General features: G+C 46.3%; 1 protein-coding gene across 1 annotated transcript in view; it reads left to right on the forward strand.

Moving 5' to 3' along the window:
* LOC147583826 (complement C3-like) overlaps positions 1–15224 on the forward strand; it is a 39379-nt gene that overhangs the window by 12856 nt on the left and 11299 nt on the right. Inside the window, exons 18-26 of the mRNA XM_086699297.1 lie at positions 3433–3541; positions 3828–3913; positions 9226–9368; positions 9474–9686; positions 12365–12431; positions 12541–12627; positions 13385–13588; positions 13967–14042; positions 14339–14498. Coding sequence (XP_086555423.1) covers positions 3433–3541; positions 3828–3913; positions 9226–9368; positions 9474–9686; positions 12365–12431; positions 12541–12627; positions 13385–13588; positions 13967–14042; positions 14339–14498 — 1145 coding nt within the window. The remainder of the gene's footprint in view (positions 1–3432; positions 3542–3827; positions 3914–9225; positions 9369–9473; positions 9687–12364; positions 12432–12540; positions 12628–13384; positions 13589–13966; positions 14043–14338; positions 14499–15224) is intronic.

Raw genomic sequence — 15224 nt, forward strand, 5'->3', positions numbered from 1 at the left:
ACAGGATCCTATGGTTTTTATCCGTTCTTCTATTAATGTGATGTATCATGTTGATTGATTTGCAAATGTTGAACCAGCCCTGCAGTCCAGGAATGAATCCCACTTGATCATGTTGAGGAATTCTTTTAATATACTGTTGAATTCGATTTGCTAATATCTTGTTGAGAATTTTTACATCCATTTTCATCAGGTATATTGGCCTGTAATTCTCCTTTTTAGTGGGGTCTTTGGTTTGTGATCAAGGTAATGCTGGCGTCAAAGAATGAGTGTGTGGGGCGCCTGGCTGGCTCAGTCGGTTAAGCGTCCAACTTCAACTCAGGTCACGATCTCACGGTCTGTGAGTTCGAGCCCTGCGTCGGGCTCTGGGCTGATGGCTCAGAGCCTCGAGCCTGCTTCGGATTCTGTGTCTCCCTCTCTCTCTGACCCTCCCCCGTTCATGCTCTGTCTCTCTCTGTGTCAAAAATAAATAAACGTTAAAAAAAATTTAAAAAAAAAAAGAGTGAGCGTGGAAGCTTTCCTTCCATTTCTATCTTTTTGGAGCAGCTTGTGAATGATAGGTATTAACTCTGCTTTAAATGTCTGGTAGAATTCTCCTGGGAAGTCATCTGGCCCAGGACTCTTATTTGTTGGGAGATTTTTGATAACTGATTCAATTTCTTCACTGGTTATGGGTCTGTTCAAATTTTCTATTTCTTCCCTTTGGAGTTTATGTAGTGCGTGGGTGTCTAGGAATTTGTCCATTTCTTACAGGTTGTCCAGTTTGTTGGCATATAATTTTTCATTGTATTCTCAAATAATTTTTGTATTTCAGCGGTGTTTGCTGTGATCGCTCCTCTTTTCTTTGTGATTTTATTTGTTCCCAACCAGATTTTCTCTTTGAGAAATCTGGCTAGGAGGTTATCAGTTTTGTTTATTCTTTCAAAATACCAGCTCTTAGATTCATTTATCTGTTCTGTTTTTTGGATTCTATATTGTTTATTTCTGCTCTAATCTTTATTAATTCTCTTCTTCTGGCTTTGGGCTTGTTGTTTGTTTTTTTTTTTTTTTCTCTTTTTCTTTTTGCTGCTGTCTTTCTAGTTCCTTTGGTTGTGAGGGTAGATTCTGTATTTGGAATCTTTCTTGCTTCTTGAGAAAGGCCTGAAATCCAATGTATTGTCCTCTTAGAACTACCTTTGCTGCACCTCAGAGGGTTTTGACTTTCATGTTTTCATTTTCATTCCCTTCCATACATTTTTATATTCCTCCTTTAATTTCCTGAATTACCCATTCATTCTTTACTAGGGTTTTATTTAACCTCCATGTATTTGGGGGCTTTCCGAATTTTTCTTGTGGTTGATTTCAAGTTTCATAGCATTGTGATCTGAAAATATGCATGGTATGATTTCAGTCTCTTCATACTTGTTGAGGGCTGATTTGTGTCCCAGTAAGTGATCTCTTCTGGAGAAAGTTCCATGTGCCCTCAAGAAGAATGTGTATTCTGCTACTTTTGGATGAAAAGTTCTGAATACATCTGTTAAGTCCATCTGTCATTCAGAGCCATTGTTTCCTTATTGATTTTCTGATTATATGATCTGTCCATTGCGGTAAATGGAGTATTAAAGTACCCTATAATCACAGTATTATTGTGTATACATTCATTTATGTTTGTGATTGATTTATATATTTGGGTGCTACACACTGGGGGCTTAAACATTTATAATTATTAACTCTTCTTGATGGATACGCCTCTCAATTATGATATAATGCCCTTCTTCATCTCTTGTTATAGACTTTGTTTTAAAATCTAGTTTGTCTGGTATAAATATGGCTACTCCAGCTATCTTTTGATGTCCAATAGCATGATAGATGGTTCTCCATCCCCTCACTCTCAATCTGCAGGTGTTCTCAGGTCTAAAATGAGTTTCTTGTAGGCAACATATAGATGGATCTTATTTTTTTTTTTATCCATTCTGATACCCTGTGTCTTTTGATTGGGGCATTTAGTCCATTTATATTGAGAGTGATTATTGAAAGGTATGGATTTACTGCCATTGTGTTATCTGCAGGTTTTGTGCTTATGGTGATGTCTCTGGTCCCTTGTAGTCATTGCTGCCTTCCACTCACAGAGTCCCCCTTACGCTCTCCTGCAGGGCTGGTTTAGTGGTCACAAACTCCTTCAGTTTTTGTTTGTCTGGGAAAGCCTTTATCTCTCCTTCTATTCTGAATGGCAGCCTTCCTGGATGAAGGATTCTTGGCTGCCTAGTTTTGCTCTTCAGCACGTTGAATGTTTCCTGCCACTCGCTTCTGGCCTGCCAAGTTTCAGTGGACAGGTCTGCTACTACCCTTATGTGTCTACCCTTGTAGGTTAAGGCCCGTTTTCCCCTAGCTGCTTTCATAATTCTCTCTTTATCTTTGTATTTTGCAGTTTCACTATGATATGTCATTTTTTGTTGATTTTGAAGGGAGTTCTCTGTGCCTCTAGCATTTGGATGCCTGTTTCCTTCCCCAGATGAGGGAAGTTCTCAGCTATAATTTGTTCACATAAACCTTCTGCCCCTTTCCTTCTCTCTTCTTCTTCCAGAACTCCTATGATACAGTTATTATTTCATTTCACAGAATCACTTAGGTCTCTAAATCTCCCCTTATGGTCTAGTAATTTCCTTGCCCTCCTTTTTTCAGCTTCATCGTTTTCCATAATTTTGTCTTCTATTTCACTTATTCTCTCTTCGACTTCTTCCATCCTTGCTGTCACTGCAGCTGGGTTATTTTGCATCTCATTTACAACATTTCTTAATTCTTCTTGATTATTTCATAGGTCTTTGATCTCTTCAGCAATAGATTCTTTGCTGTCTTCTATACTTTTTTCAAGCCCAGCTATCAGTCTTATGATGGTTTTTCTAAATTATTGTTCAGATATATTGTTTAGATCTGTTTTGAGAAGTTCTCTGGCTGTCATTTCATCCTGGAATTTCTTTTGAGGAGAATTCTTCCATTTCATCATTTTGGCTAGGTTTCTGATTTTTACACATTTTAATAGCTTGTTATGTGTCCTGCACCTGTGAGTCCTACTATATTAAGAATAGGTCATACACTGCCCAGGTCCTGGGACTTCCAGAAGTGTTTCTGGAGTGTGATCATGCACTCTGTTGCATATTTGGCTGTTCTATCCAACTGCTCATAGTGGTGATGGTTTGGACCTTCCACCAAGTATGTTTTCATTTGTTCATTGAAGGAACCTTGGAAAAAGGAAAGGTGAGAGGAGCCTGATTCCCATACAAAGAGAAAAATGAAAGGGGCATTTAAAAAAGGTCAGGAAGAAAATCAAATAAACTACAAAGTTTATTAACTATAAAGTTAATCCAGAGATGTGTAGAGATACGTATCTCTGGGAACAGTGGAGAAATGGGTCTGTTCTCAACCCAGATTTGTCTCCTCCTCACCCGTGCCTCCCAGGTGACTTGGATGAGGATATAATCCCGGAAGAGGAAATCATTTCCCGAAGCCAGTTCCCTGAGAGCTGGCTGTGGCGCATAGAGGAACTCAGTGAACCTGAGAAAGATGGGTAAGGCTGAGACACCCCCTCACCTTAACCCCCCACCCCCAGGCCAGCTGCTATAGCGGCCCCATCTGGACCACTTCGTTTGCATGCACCCCATGCCTCTCTTTTCTGGAATCACTGGGCAACCCCACAACCCAGCCTAGAAAAAAAATCAAGAGTCAGGCTCCCTCCGTGTGCCCAGCCCCCACTCCTCCCTCCAACCTGCCCCTTGGGGCCCCTCCACACCAGCTCTCCCCCCAGGCCCCTGACACCTGCCTCTTTTTAATACCCCCACGTCTCCTCCATCCAGAATCTCCACAAAGATCATGAATATATTTTTGAAAGACTCCATCACCACCTGGGAGATTCTGGCGGTGAGCTTGTCGAACAAGAAAGGTGAGAGAAGGTGGTGGCCCCATGCTCACGAGTCAGGGATCCCAGGGCCATTGGGCATTTTCTCATCCCATCCAGAGATCCCCTGTTTCTTGGTGGCTGACACACTGCTCCCAGGTGACAAGTGGGGGTGTCAGATCCTGCTCTGTGGGTGACGAGTCAGCGCCTTTTGTAAATAGATTTTCTTTCGAGAGCAGTTTTAGGTTGACAGCAAAATTGAGGGGAAGGTACAGAGAGTTCCCACATACATCCAGTCTACCCACCCCCGACGCACACAGTCTCCCTCGCGCAGACATGCACTATCAGCATCCCTCACCAGCATGGCGTATTCGTGACACTGACACGCCTATCGTCACCCCAAGTTCATCATTGACATGAGCGTTCACTCTCAGTGTTGTACGATCTACAGGTTTGGACACAGATATAAGGACATATGTCTACCATTGTACTATCATACAGAATAATTTGCAACAACAAACACGCTTAAGGGGTGGTGTTGACAGGGTGATGGGTAAAGCGATTAAGAAAATATAAAAGAGGAAGCAGGATGAAATGTATGATTGGAACATCGGTGGTCAGATTGTGAAACCTGGCAAAAAAAAGAAAAAAGAAAAAAAGAAAGGTAACCAGGAGGCTGGGGACCTGACACAGGGAGCTGGGAGGCCCTGGCCTAATAGGGGTGGTCTCGGGCAGGCCTGGGAGCAGAGTGAGGAGAGGGAGGCAATAACTTTAAGCCCAGATGAATAATATGTTCTTGCAATCATTTTGAAAACAAAATGTGAATGCAAAAAAATATATATATAATAATCCATGATGAACAAAATGTCTCCATTGTAAATAGAAGCCACTGGGGCGCCTGGGTGGCTTACATGGGTTAAGTGTCTGACTTCGGCTCAGGTCATGATCTTGCAGTTTGTGAATTTAAGCCCCGCATCGGGCTCTCTGCTGACAGCTCAGAGCCTGGAGCGTGCTTCAGAGTCTGTGTCTTCCTCTCACTCTGCTCCTCCCCTGTTCGCGCTTGGTCTCTCTCTCTCTCTCTCTCTCAAAAATAAATAATCATTAAAACAAAAATTAATACCATAAGGTAAAAATACAAAGGAGGTATGTTAAAACTCACGAAGGGAAGTATGAATATCTCTTTCATGCCACACCAACGTGTTTAATAATTTTGTTTTGTTACTATTTATAATACATTACACATTATTATCACTTCCCTTTCCTGGCTTCGAAATGTTCAAAACCTGCGTCTTTGCTTGTCTTTTTTAACTGAGGGAACTGAAACGGGCAGTTTCTCCTGACCGAGGGAGGGTGGTGCATGCATTCATGGGGCGCATACTTTTCCTTTCGTCTGGAGCTCCAGTAACAGCTCAGCACACTTCTGGTCGGTGGCCCCCGCCCGCGTTTCAGATCAGAGCATCTTCCTATCTCCTCGTTGTCCCTGTTCGCATATGGAGGGCCTGCGTGAGGTTTCCTTGAAATAAGAAAGGTTCTTGCAGCTTGAAAAGAGAAACTTGAAAGGCACAGTTTAGATCCCTGAATCACTAGCCTGCTCCCTGAATCACTAGCAATCTGGCAAAGGTGCTTTCCCTGGGGGTTTGTAGAAATTCAGAATCTTGGGGCGCCTGGGTGGTGCAGTCGGTTAAGCATCCGACTTCAGCCAGGTCACGATCTCACGGTCCGTGAGTTCGAGCCCCGCGTTGGGCTCTGGGCTGATGGCTCAGAGCCTGGAGCCTGTTTCCGATTCTGTGTCTCCCTCTCTCTCTGCCCCTCCCCCGTTCATGCTCTGTCTCTCTCTGTCCCAAAAATAAATAAACGTTGAAACAAAAAATTTTTTAGAAATTCAGAATCTTGGACCCCACTCCTGACCTGCTGAATCAGAACCTGCATTTAACATGACCCACGGGGCGGGGAGTGGGGGGTTGTGTGTGTCTGGAGGTTGGGGAAGGCCTGTCCTGCACCAGGGTCTCTGCACCTCATCACTGATGTTGTTCAGGGCTGGGTGGTTCTCTGTGGAAGGTTCTCTGTGCAATATCGGATGTTGAGCAGCATTCGCGGCCTCTACCTAAAGACTCCAGGAGCACCCCCACCCCCAGTTGTAACATATCCCCAAAATATCCCCAGAAGTTGCCCAATGCCCCCTGGGAGTGATGGGGTCAGCATCTTAAAGGGCCCTATGGTTTTTCTATTCTGCTCTCTGTACCCTTGTGACATCTTCTCAATACTGTTGTCTTACCAGGTACGATTATATTTTTAAGCTTATTTATTTATTTTGAGAGAGAGAGAGGCAGTATGTTTGAGGGAGGGGAAGATAGAGGCAGAGAGAGAGAATCCCAAGCAGGCTGTGCACTGTCGGCTGTACAGGGCCCAATGCAGGGCTCGAACTCATGAACCATGAGATCATGACCTTGAGCTGAGAACAAGAGTCAGATGTGTAACCGACTGAACCACTCAGGTGCCCTGGTTGATATTTTTTTAATTAATGGGTTTTCTTAATTTTTTTAAATATTTATTTGTTTTTGAGACAGAGACAGAGACAGAGTGCGAGCGGGGGTGGCGCGGGGCAGAGAGAAGGAGACACAGAACCTGAAGCAGGCTCCAGGCTCTAAGCTGTCAGCACAGAGCCCGACATGGGGCTCAAACCCACAAACTGTGAGATCGTGACCTGAGCCGAAGTTGGACGCCCAACCAACTGAGCCACCCAGGGGCCCCTAATTTATGGGTTTTCTTAAACAATTTAGGTTTACAGAAACAACTGAGAATTACCACTCACTTCTCAATTCCCCCCAATTCCCATCTCTAACCCTTTTTTGCATTAGGTGGTACCTTTGCCAAAATCCCTGGGACAACACTGATACATTATCATCAGGTGCAGTCAAAAGCTCGGGTCCCCTTTCAGTGATGTACCTTCCATGGGTTTGGACCAACATGCGGTGACATGTAGCTGTCCTTCCAGGGTCACGGAGAGTAGGCATTTCTCTGCCTCAAACATAACACGGATGGTGTGTCAGAAGTCATTCCATGTGTGGTTCTCTCTCGCTCCTTCCAGCTTGTTCAAGGGAAAAGCGAAGTCTGGTGCAAGGATGTCCTCATCTCCTCTGTAGGTCTTGACTGAGTTGGATTAGCAAGGAGAGAGCAGGTCTGCGTTCTGCAGGCACAATGTGAGCTGGCCAGTATTTAACAAAACAAAACTGTTTTGTTTCCCTGGAGGTAGCCTCCTGTTTGTGGTGCAAAAGCTGATTTTTCACCCACCAGAGTAAATTAAATCTGGCTTTAAGAATGTGAAAACAGAGGGGCGCCTGGGTGGCGCAGTCGGTTAAAAATCCGACTTCAGCCAGGTCACGATCTCGCGGTCTGGGAGTTCGAGCCCCGCGTCAGGCTCTGGGCTGATGGCTCGGAGCCTGGAGCCTGTTTCCGATTCTGTGTCTCCCTCTCTCTCTGCCCCTCCCCCGTTCATGCTCTGTCTCTCTCTGTCCCAAAAATAAATAAAAACGTTGAAAAAAAAAAAAAAAAAAAGAATGTGAAAACAGGGGCTGCTGGCTGGCTCAGTTGGAAAAGCCTGTGACTCCTGATCTTGGGATTGTGAGTTCAAGCCCCACATTGGGTGTAGAGATGACCAAAGATAAATAATAAAAATGTAAAAACGAGGGGCACCTGGGTGGTTCAGTCGGTTAAATGTCCGACTTTGGCTCAAGTCATGATCTTGTGGTTCATGAGTTCAGGCTCTGCATCGGGCTCTGTGCCGACAACTCAGAGCCTGGAAGCTGCTTCAGATTCTGTGTCTCCCCCTCTCTCTGCCCCTCCCCCGCTTGCACTCTGTCTCTGTCTCTCAAAAATAAACTTTAAAAAAATGTAAAAACGAATAGTAGATAAGAAATGGTAAATAGCTCCCATGAGTATAACAGATCCCCCGAGGATGGGGGGTTAAGGATGATTAATAACGACCCAAGGTTAGGAAATAATGATTTTGTTCAAGCCTCTATTCTTCCTCACTTCTGAAAAATAACCAAAAAATATATATATTAAATATTAAGATTTCTTTTTTTAATTAACTCTGTTCAATTGTTTACTTATTTTAGAGAAAGAGAGAGTGAGAGAGAGAGGGAGAAAGAGAATCCCAAGCACACTCCCTGCCATCAGCTCAGAGCCTGACACCAGGCTCAAATTCAGGAACGGAGAGATTATGACCCAAGCAGATATCAAGCATCAGACAATTAACTGACTGAGACACACAGTTCCCCAGATTTTAATCATTTCTTGGTGTAACATTATTTTTATTTATTTCTTTAGTGTAACACTTTTAATATGATAATGCTTTTGCAAATTCTGTTTGCATCAACCCTTTGCTTGAATATAACCTAGTAGCTGTTGAATCACAAATTTACCATCGCTTTTGCAGTCATTTTTACTCTTGTAGATCAGCACTGTCCACCAGAAATACGATGCATGTCATTTTAAATCTTTTGGTAGCCCCATTGGAGGTGAAATCAATTTTATCATACATTTTTCTGTAACCAAATATCTCCACAATGTTATTCTTGCAACTTGTGGTAAATACGTTGAAAAAATATGCTGAAAAATATGTTAAAAAAACCCACCATCATGCTAATGATAATGTTATAATAATCATCTATTGATATTTAAGAGTAACCTATTAATATCTCGAAATTGTGAAAGATGCATTTTGCTTTTGTTTGTACTAAGCCTTTGAAATCTCGTACATATTTATGTCTGCAGAGCATCTCAAGGAGGGTGCTCATCTTTTTTTTTTAAAGATGTTAATTTTATTTGTAAGTCATCTCCACACCCCACGTGAGCTTGAACTCATGGCCCCAGATCAAGCATCACACCCACCACTGACTGAGCCAGTCAGTGGAAAGGCGCCCCTAGCCTTTCATTGGAAATACTTTGATCTGTATTGTAGGATTTGCAAAATGTACAGCTGAAAAGGTAGGTTGGCATATGCAAATTGTTCCAAACATGTGTTAAAGAGTTTTCTGAGCTAGCCACATTCCAAGTGACCAGGGACCAGAGAGGGCTCAGGCTACCATTTTGGAGGGCCCAGGTATGGACCCTTCGGGTGTGCTCGAGCCCTTCCCCCTGCACACCTACCTATGAGTAAAACTACAAGAAGAAAATGGAAACCGTACATGACAGTGACTCCCAGCTGCCACCACTATCGCTAATGTGTCACCTGTGCAATTGTTTAGCCCCTGGGCTTGCACAAACACAGGCTGAGCCTGACACAGCTCCCGCAGTGAGGGGTAAGCACTGAGAGCCTGTCCACCTCCTTCCCTTGACACTCCACTCCTGGGCAGGGATCTGCGTGGCTGACCCCTATGAGGTCACGGTGATGCAAGACTTCTTCATCGACCTGCGGCTACCCTACTCTGTCGTGCGCAACGAGCAAGTGGAGATCCGAGCCGTGCTCTACAATTACCAGGATGTTGGGGAGCTCAAGGTGGGTTCCCGGGGGGGTGGGGGCAGAGGTATGATGGAGAGCTTGGATGGTTGGGGGAGGTGGCCGTGGCACCTGCCCCCCTGACTGATACTCTCTCTCTGGCAGGTGCGGGTGGAATTGATCTACAACCCAGCCTTCTGCAGCCTGGCCACCGCCAAGAAGCGCTACCAGCAGATTCTGAATATCCCAGCCAAGTCCTCAATGGCTGTGCCTTTTGTTGTCGTGCCTCTGAAGGTCGGTCTACATGAGGTGGAGGTCAAGGCTGCGGTCTACAATCGTTTCATCATGGATGGTGTCAAGAAGCCCTTGAAGGTCGTGGTGAGTCCTTGGGGTACCTGCAGTCCCTTGTCCTTTGGGAGAGGCTCCTGTCTCCCCATGCTGTCAACCCAGGTTGGAGACACTGACTCTGAGACACCAAGAGTGTCCAGTGTCCAGCTTAGGATGCTTGGGAGTCCTGCAAGTTCGGAAGCAAGGCCAGGATTAGGGTGAGTAAGTGCGAAACACTTACATTTTCACTCTTTCCTAGTGATGAACATTCTCAAATATGATAGGAGATCAAGTCTTCAATAAAAAGAAAGCCTCATATCATCTTTCCTTAATATTTTCAAGCAAAATGTGAGATCATAAGAGCAACAGTGTTTTAATGCAATATTGTAAGGAATCAAAATTAATGCCAAAAAATCCATGATACACAAAAGATCAAAATTTTTTTTTGAACTTTTTTTTTTTTAATATATGAAATTTATTGTCAAATTGGTTTCCATACAACACCCAGTGCTCATCCCAAAAGGTGCCCTCCTCAATACCCATCACCCACCCTCTCCTCCCTCCCACCCCCCATCAACCCTCAGTTTGTTCTCAGTTTTGTTTTTTGTTTTTTTTTAATTTTCTTTTTTTTTTGAACGTTTATTTATTTTTGGGACAGAGAGAGACAGAGCATGAACGGGGGAGGGGCAGAGAGAGAGGGAGACACAGAATCAGAAACAGGCTCCAGGCTCTGAGCCATCAGCCCAGAGCCCGACGCGGGGCTCGAACTCACGGACCGCGAGATTGTGACCTGGCTGAAGTCGGACGCTTAACCGACTGCGCCACCCAGGCGCCCCTGTTCTCAGTTTTTAACAGTCTCTTATGCTTTGGCTCTCTCCCACTCTAACCTCTTTTTTTTTTTTTTCCCTTCCCCTCCCCCATGGGTTCCCGTTAAGTTTCTCAGGATCCACATAAGAGTGAAACCATATGGTATCTGTCTTTCTCTGTATGGCTTATTTCACTTAGCGTCACACTCTCCAGTTCCATCCACGTTGCTACAAAAGGCCATATTTCATTCTTTCTCATTGCCACGTAGTATTCCATTGTGTACATAAACCACAATTTCTTTATCCATTCATCAGTTGATGGACATTTAGGCTCTTTCCATAATTTGGCTATTGTTGAGAGTGCTGCTATGAACATTGGGGTACAAGTGCCCCTATGCATCAGTACTCCTGTATCCCTTGGATAAATTCCTAGCAGTGCTATTGCTGGGTCATAGGATAGGTCTATTTTTAATTTTCTGAGGAACCTCCACACTGCTTTCCAGAGCGGCTGCACCAATTTGCATTCCCACCAACAGTGCAAGAGGGTTCCCGTTTCTCCACATCCTCTCCAGCATCTATAGTCTCCTGATTTGTTCATTTTGGCCACTCTGACTGGCGTGAGGTGATACCTGAGTGTGGTTTTGATTTGTATTTCCCTGATAAGGAGCGTCGCTGAACATCTTTTCATGTGCCTGTTGGAAGATCAAAATTTTAAATAGAGACAGTGCCAAGTCAAACCACAATAGGAGCCTGAAGCTAAAGGACAAATGAAGGCCCCCATCTACATGTCTTTTTTAATGGTTGAAATTGTTTAGTGGTTAATTTTCCCCCAAAATGTTAAAGTCATTGAAAAAATATTGAAATGCTGAAAAGCAAATGCTTTAAAACTGACGTTGTTATTTTACAGTGACACGTCTTATTTATACCCAAGCCAGAATTTATTATATTTTTCTTTCCTGACTTTAATGGAACCAAACTCATATTTTTTAGAGTCTATTTTCTTAAAAAAATTTGTTTATGCGTATTTATTTTTGAGAAAGACAGAGCATGAGCAGGAGAGGGGGAGAAAGAGAAGGAGACAAAGGATCTGAAGCCAGATCCAGGCTCTAAGCTCTGAGCTGTCACCACTGAGCCCGATGCAAGGCTCAGACTCACCAACCATGAAATCATGATCTTAAGGCAGAGACTTAACCAACTAAGCCACCCAGGCGACCCAAGATTTTATTTTTAAGTAATCCGATGTGGGACTTGAACTTACAACCCCAAGATCAAGAGTCCCATGCTTTTCCACCGAGCCGCACAGGCACCCCCAGGAGCACAATCTTAATTATCCCTTTAACAGGGGTCCCAGTGTGGCAACATGGGAAGAAACCCAAGAGGGCGCTGGAGCCTGCACAAGGCTCCCCAGAGCCAGTGTGTCCACAACTCCCAACTCTGCACCCTCTGATGCTGGTAGCTTGAAATCTACCGTGGCAGGGATGTTCGCAGGATGGAAACTGCCAGTGCCACAAATCAGGATCTTTTCTTCCTGGAGAGATGGCTAACAAATGTTTACCAGCATGCCATGGAGGAGACTGGGTCTCCAAAGGAAAATGTGTGCATTAGTACCAGCTTCAAGGAGAATGTGTGATGGAAGGGCACAAACAGCAGCAGTCCAGCATGGAAGGAGAGCTTCACTTGGGACATTGATAATAAGATAGCCCCTAGTTTAACTGAGCGCTTACTAAGTGCCAGGCATTGTACTCAGCACTTTATGCACATTCTTTTATTTTAAGGACATTTGAGAGGCAGTGGGGTAAACTGACTCCCAGTCACAGAACTAGGATGGGTGATGCCATCGTGCCCATGCCCTGCTGATCAGCTGTGTCTGTTCTTTCATTCACCTGACTTCCCCCTCCCCCATCCCATCCCAACACTGTTCAGCCTGAAGGGATCAGAGTCGACAAAACTGTGGCCGTTCACACACTGGATCCAGAAAACCGGGGCCAAAGTGAGTCAGCCACAGCAGAAGGGTTGAGACCTGGGGGTGGGGGGTAGGGGGTGAGGCAGGGCCTTGTGGGAGAGGGTGACGCCACGGGTCCCTCCCACTCCACTGGCAGACGGAGTGCAGCGAGAGGAGGTCCACGCCGCAGACCTCAGTGACCAGGTACCAGACACAGATTCAGAGACCAGGATCCTCCTGCAAGGTGAGCTGCCACTGACCCTCGCCCAGGAAGGCACAGCTCTGGAGAAGGGGGCCTAATTTCTCCGAATTCTGGGTGTATATGCTACCGTGCATCCCCTGCCTCCACTACAGCTAGAACAGCAGGCCACCTCCCTGATCTGTTTTATAGAGGGTTCCAGGCAGTATTTAGTTCAGCAAATAGCCTTTGATGATAGAGAAGCTTAAATGAGCAACAGTATAGTTCAAGAGCAGGAAATTCTGGAACTAATTGCCTGAGTTGGACGACTGGAGCCAGAAGGGAAAAGAAGTTCCTGGGAAAGCACCTTGTAACCTGTAAGCTGTAAGGTTTTGGGGAGAGACCCTTGGTTTTCTCATCTGTGATGGGGTGAATAATAGTACCTATATCAAAGGCTTGTTGAGAGGATTAAATGAGATACTGTATGATGTTTCTCTAGAACAGCGCCTGGCAACAGCATGAAGCATGATCTAAGTATTGGTGACGATTGCTCTGGAATTAATTTGCCACTTGTAACAAGAGGCTCAGGGAGCAGATTTCTGTGAAGCATAAGACCCCCTTCCCTACAAATGTAGACGCCCTCCCCACTCCCCTACCCCCGCCTCCTACCTCCTACCATCACGTCCCCTCAGCCCCCAACTGCCCCTGACCTCTTTGGCACTGGCTGCCTGGAGCCTGGGATCGCTGGGGACAGCCCTGACCCTTCTCACCCCACCCCATGGTGGGTGAGTTGCTTGAGCCCTGTCCTCCCGCCCGGTTGCAGGGACCCCGGTGGCTCAGTTGACTGAGGATGCCATTGATGCGGAGCGACTGAAGCACCTCATCGTGACCCCCTCGGGCTGTGGGGAGCAGAACATGATAGGAATGACACCCACAGTCATCGCAGTCCATTACCTGGACCAAACGGAGCAGTGGGAGAAGTTCGGCCTGGAAAAGAGGCAGGATTCCTTGCAGCTCATCGAAAAGGGTGGGTCTGCCTGGGAGACCCTCTCTGCTCTAGCCACCTCCAGAGCAGGGACACGCCCTTCCTCTAAGTTCCTCCCCTTTCAGGATCCCTTCTTTTCAAAGACCTCCCTTGACCTTTGCCCTCTGAGACCCTGGGTCCCTCTGAGCCCTCTAGAACTCCCTCTCTCCCTGAGGCCCCCTTGCCTCTCTGAACCCCTCTCCTCTGAGAACTCCTTCCCCTTTTAGAAGCCCCTTCCGCTCTTCTAGCAGACTTCCCTGCTCAGCCCTGAGGCCCCTCATTCTTCACTGATCCCCTGTCTCGCTCCTCAGAGAATCCTTGTCCCCTGAGCCCCTCCACTCAGCCCCTGCTCCTCTGGAGACACTTCTGGCTTTCCTGCAGGGTACTCCCAGCAGCTGGCCTTCAGACAAGACAACTCGGCTTTTGCGGCCTTCCAGAACCGGAAAGCCAGCACCTGGTGAGTGGTCTGGCACCCCACTGAGCAAGGCTGCCTTGGGTGGTCCTACCAGGTCTCGCCCGAAAGGGCCCTATGCTATGGACCCTCAGCCCACACAGATGAACCGCCCACCTTGAGCTGCCACGTGGCCTGCGAACATTAAGTGCCCCCTGTGGCTAGGCTGGTGCCTAACTTGGGTGGGGAAGCTGGGCCAGCCTCTAGGCCCCTAGGCCCCGCCCCTCTCTGCTCATTGGTTTTCTGGAATGGCAGTCTCTGGATCCCGGAGGCGATTGGCTGACGCTTTGTGCCGCCCACAGGCTGACAGCCTACGTGGTCAAGGTCTTCTCTCTGGCAGCCAATCTCATCGCCATCAACTCCCAGGTCCTCTGCGGGGCTGTCAAATGGCTGATCCTGGAGAAGCAGAAGCCTGACGGGGTCTTCCAGGAAGATGGGCCCGTAATTCATCAAGAAATGACTGTAAGAAGCAGGACTTATGGGCATGCTGGGGGAAGGGCGCCTGGAGTAACAGGATAGACATGAAAGGCTACCCCTTCAGCTGAGAGTGTCACTTTCCCATTGCGAAGACCAGAGACCTTCAGAGGCTAGTGCAACACCAACCCCCCCCCCCCCCCCGCTTTGCTCTGAAAATATAGAACCCTTCCCAGCTGTGGTTCTCCAAATGTGGTCCCCAGGCCAGTAGCTGCATAATCACCTTCAAACTTGTTATAAAAGTATGTTCTCAATCTAGACTTGAGATGCAGGAATCAGAAAATTCAGGAGGAGGGCCTAGGATTCACAGTTGCTACAACCTCCGCTTCCCCTGCCATGAGTTGCCTATGCATGCATAAGGTGGAGAATCACTGCCTTAGCCTGACTTTTCAGACTTCCAGTCTCACACCGTCCCCCTATCCCCATCCACATGCCATTGGCACTGAAAGGAGCCTTGCTCTACCCAGCCACAGGGCCTTTGCACATGCTGTTCTCACTGTCTGGCATGCCAACCCTGGTCATCCTGTAAGGAAATCTTTCCTGATCTCCCCAACTGAGTCACACTCCCACTTTCCAATCTCACTGCCACATCCACTTCTCCTCCTGCACTGCACTCACCAATTTGTTACGATATGTCTACTGGTGAGCCAATTGGTTCATGTCTGTCTCCCCTACTAGATGGGGAGTACTGTGGGGGTGGGACTGGTGTTGGGT

Source organism: Puma concolor, chromosome A2 (genome assembly GCF_028749965.1).
Source record: "Puma concolor isolate L17-30 chromosome A2, mPumCon1.1.hap2, whole genome shotgun sequence".
In the NCBI taxonomy this organism is placed as follows: domain Eukaryota; kingdom Metazoa; phylum Chordata; class Mammalia; order Carnivora; family Felidae; genus Puma; species Puma concolor.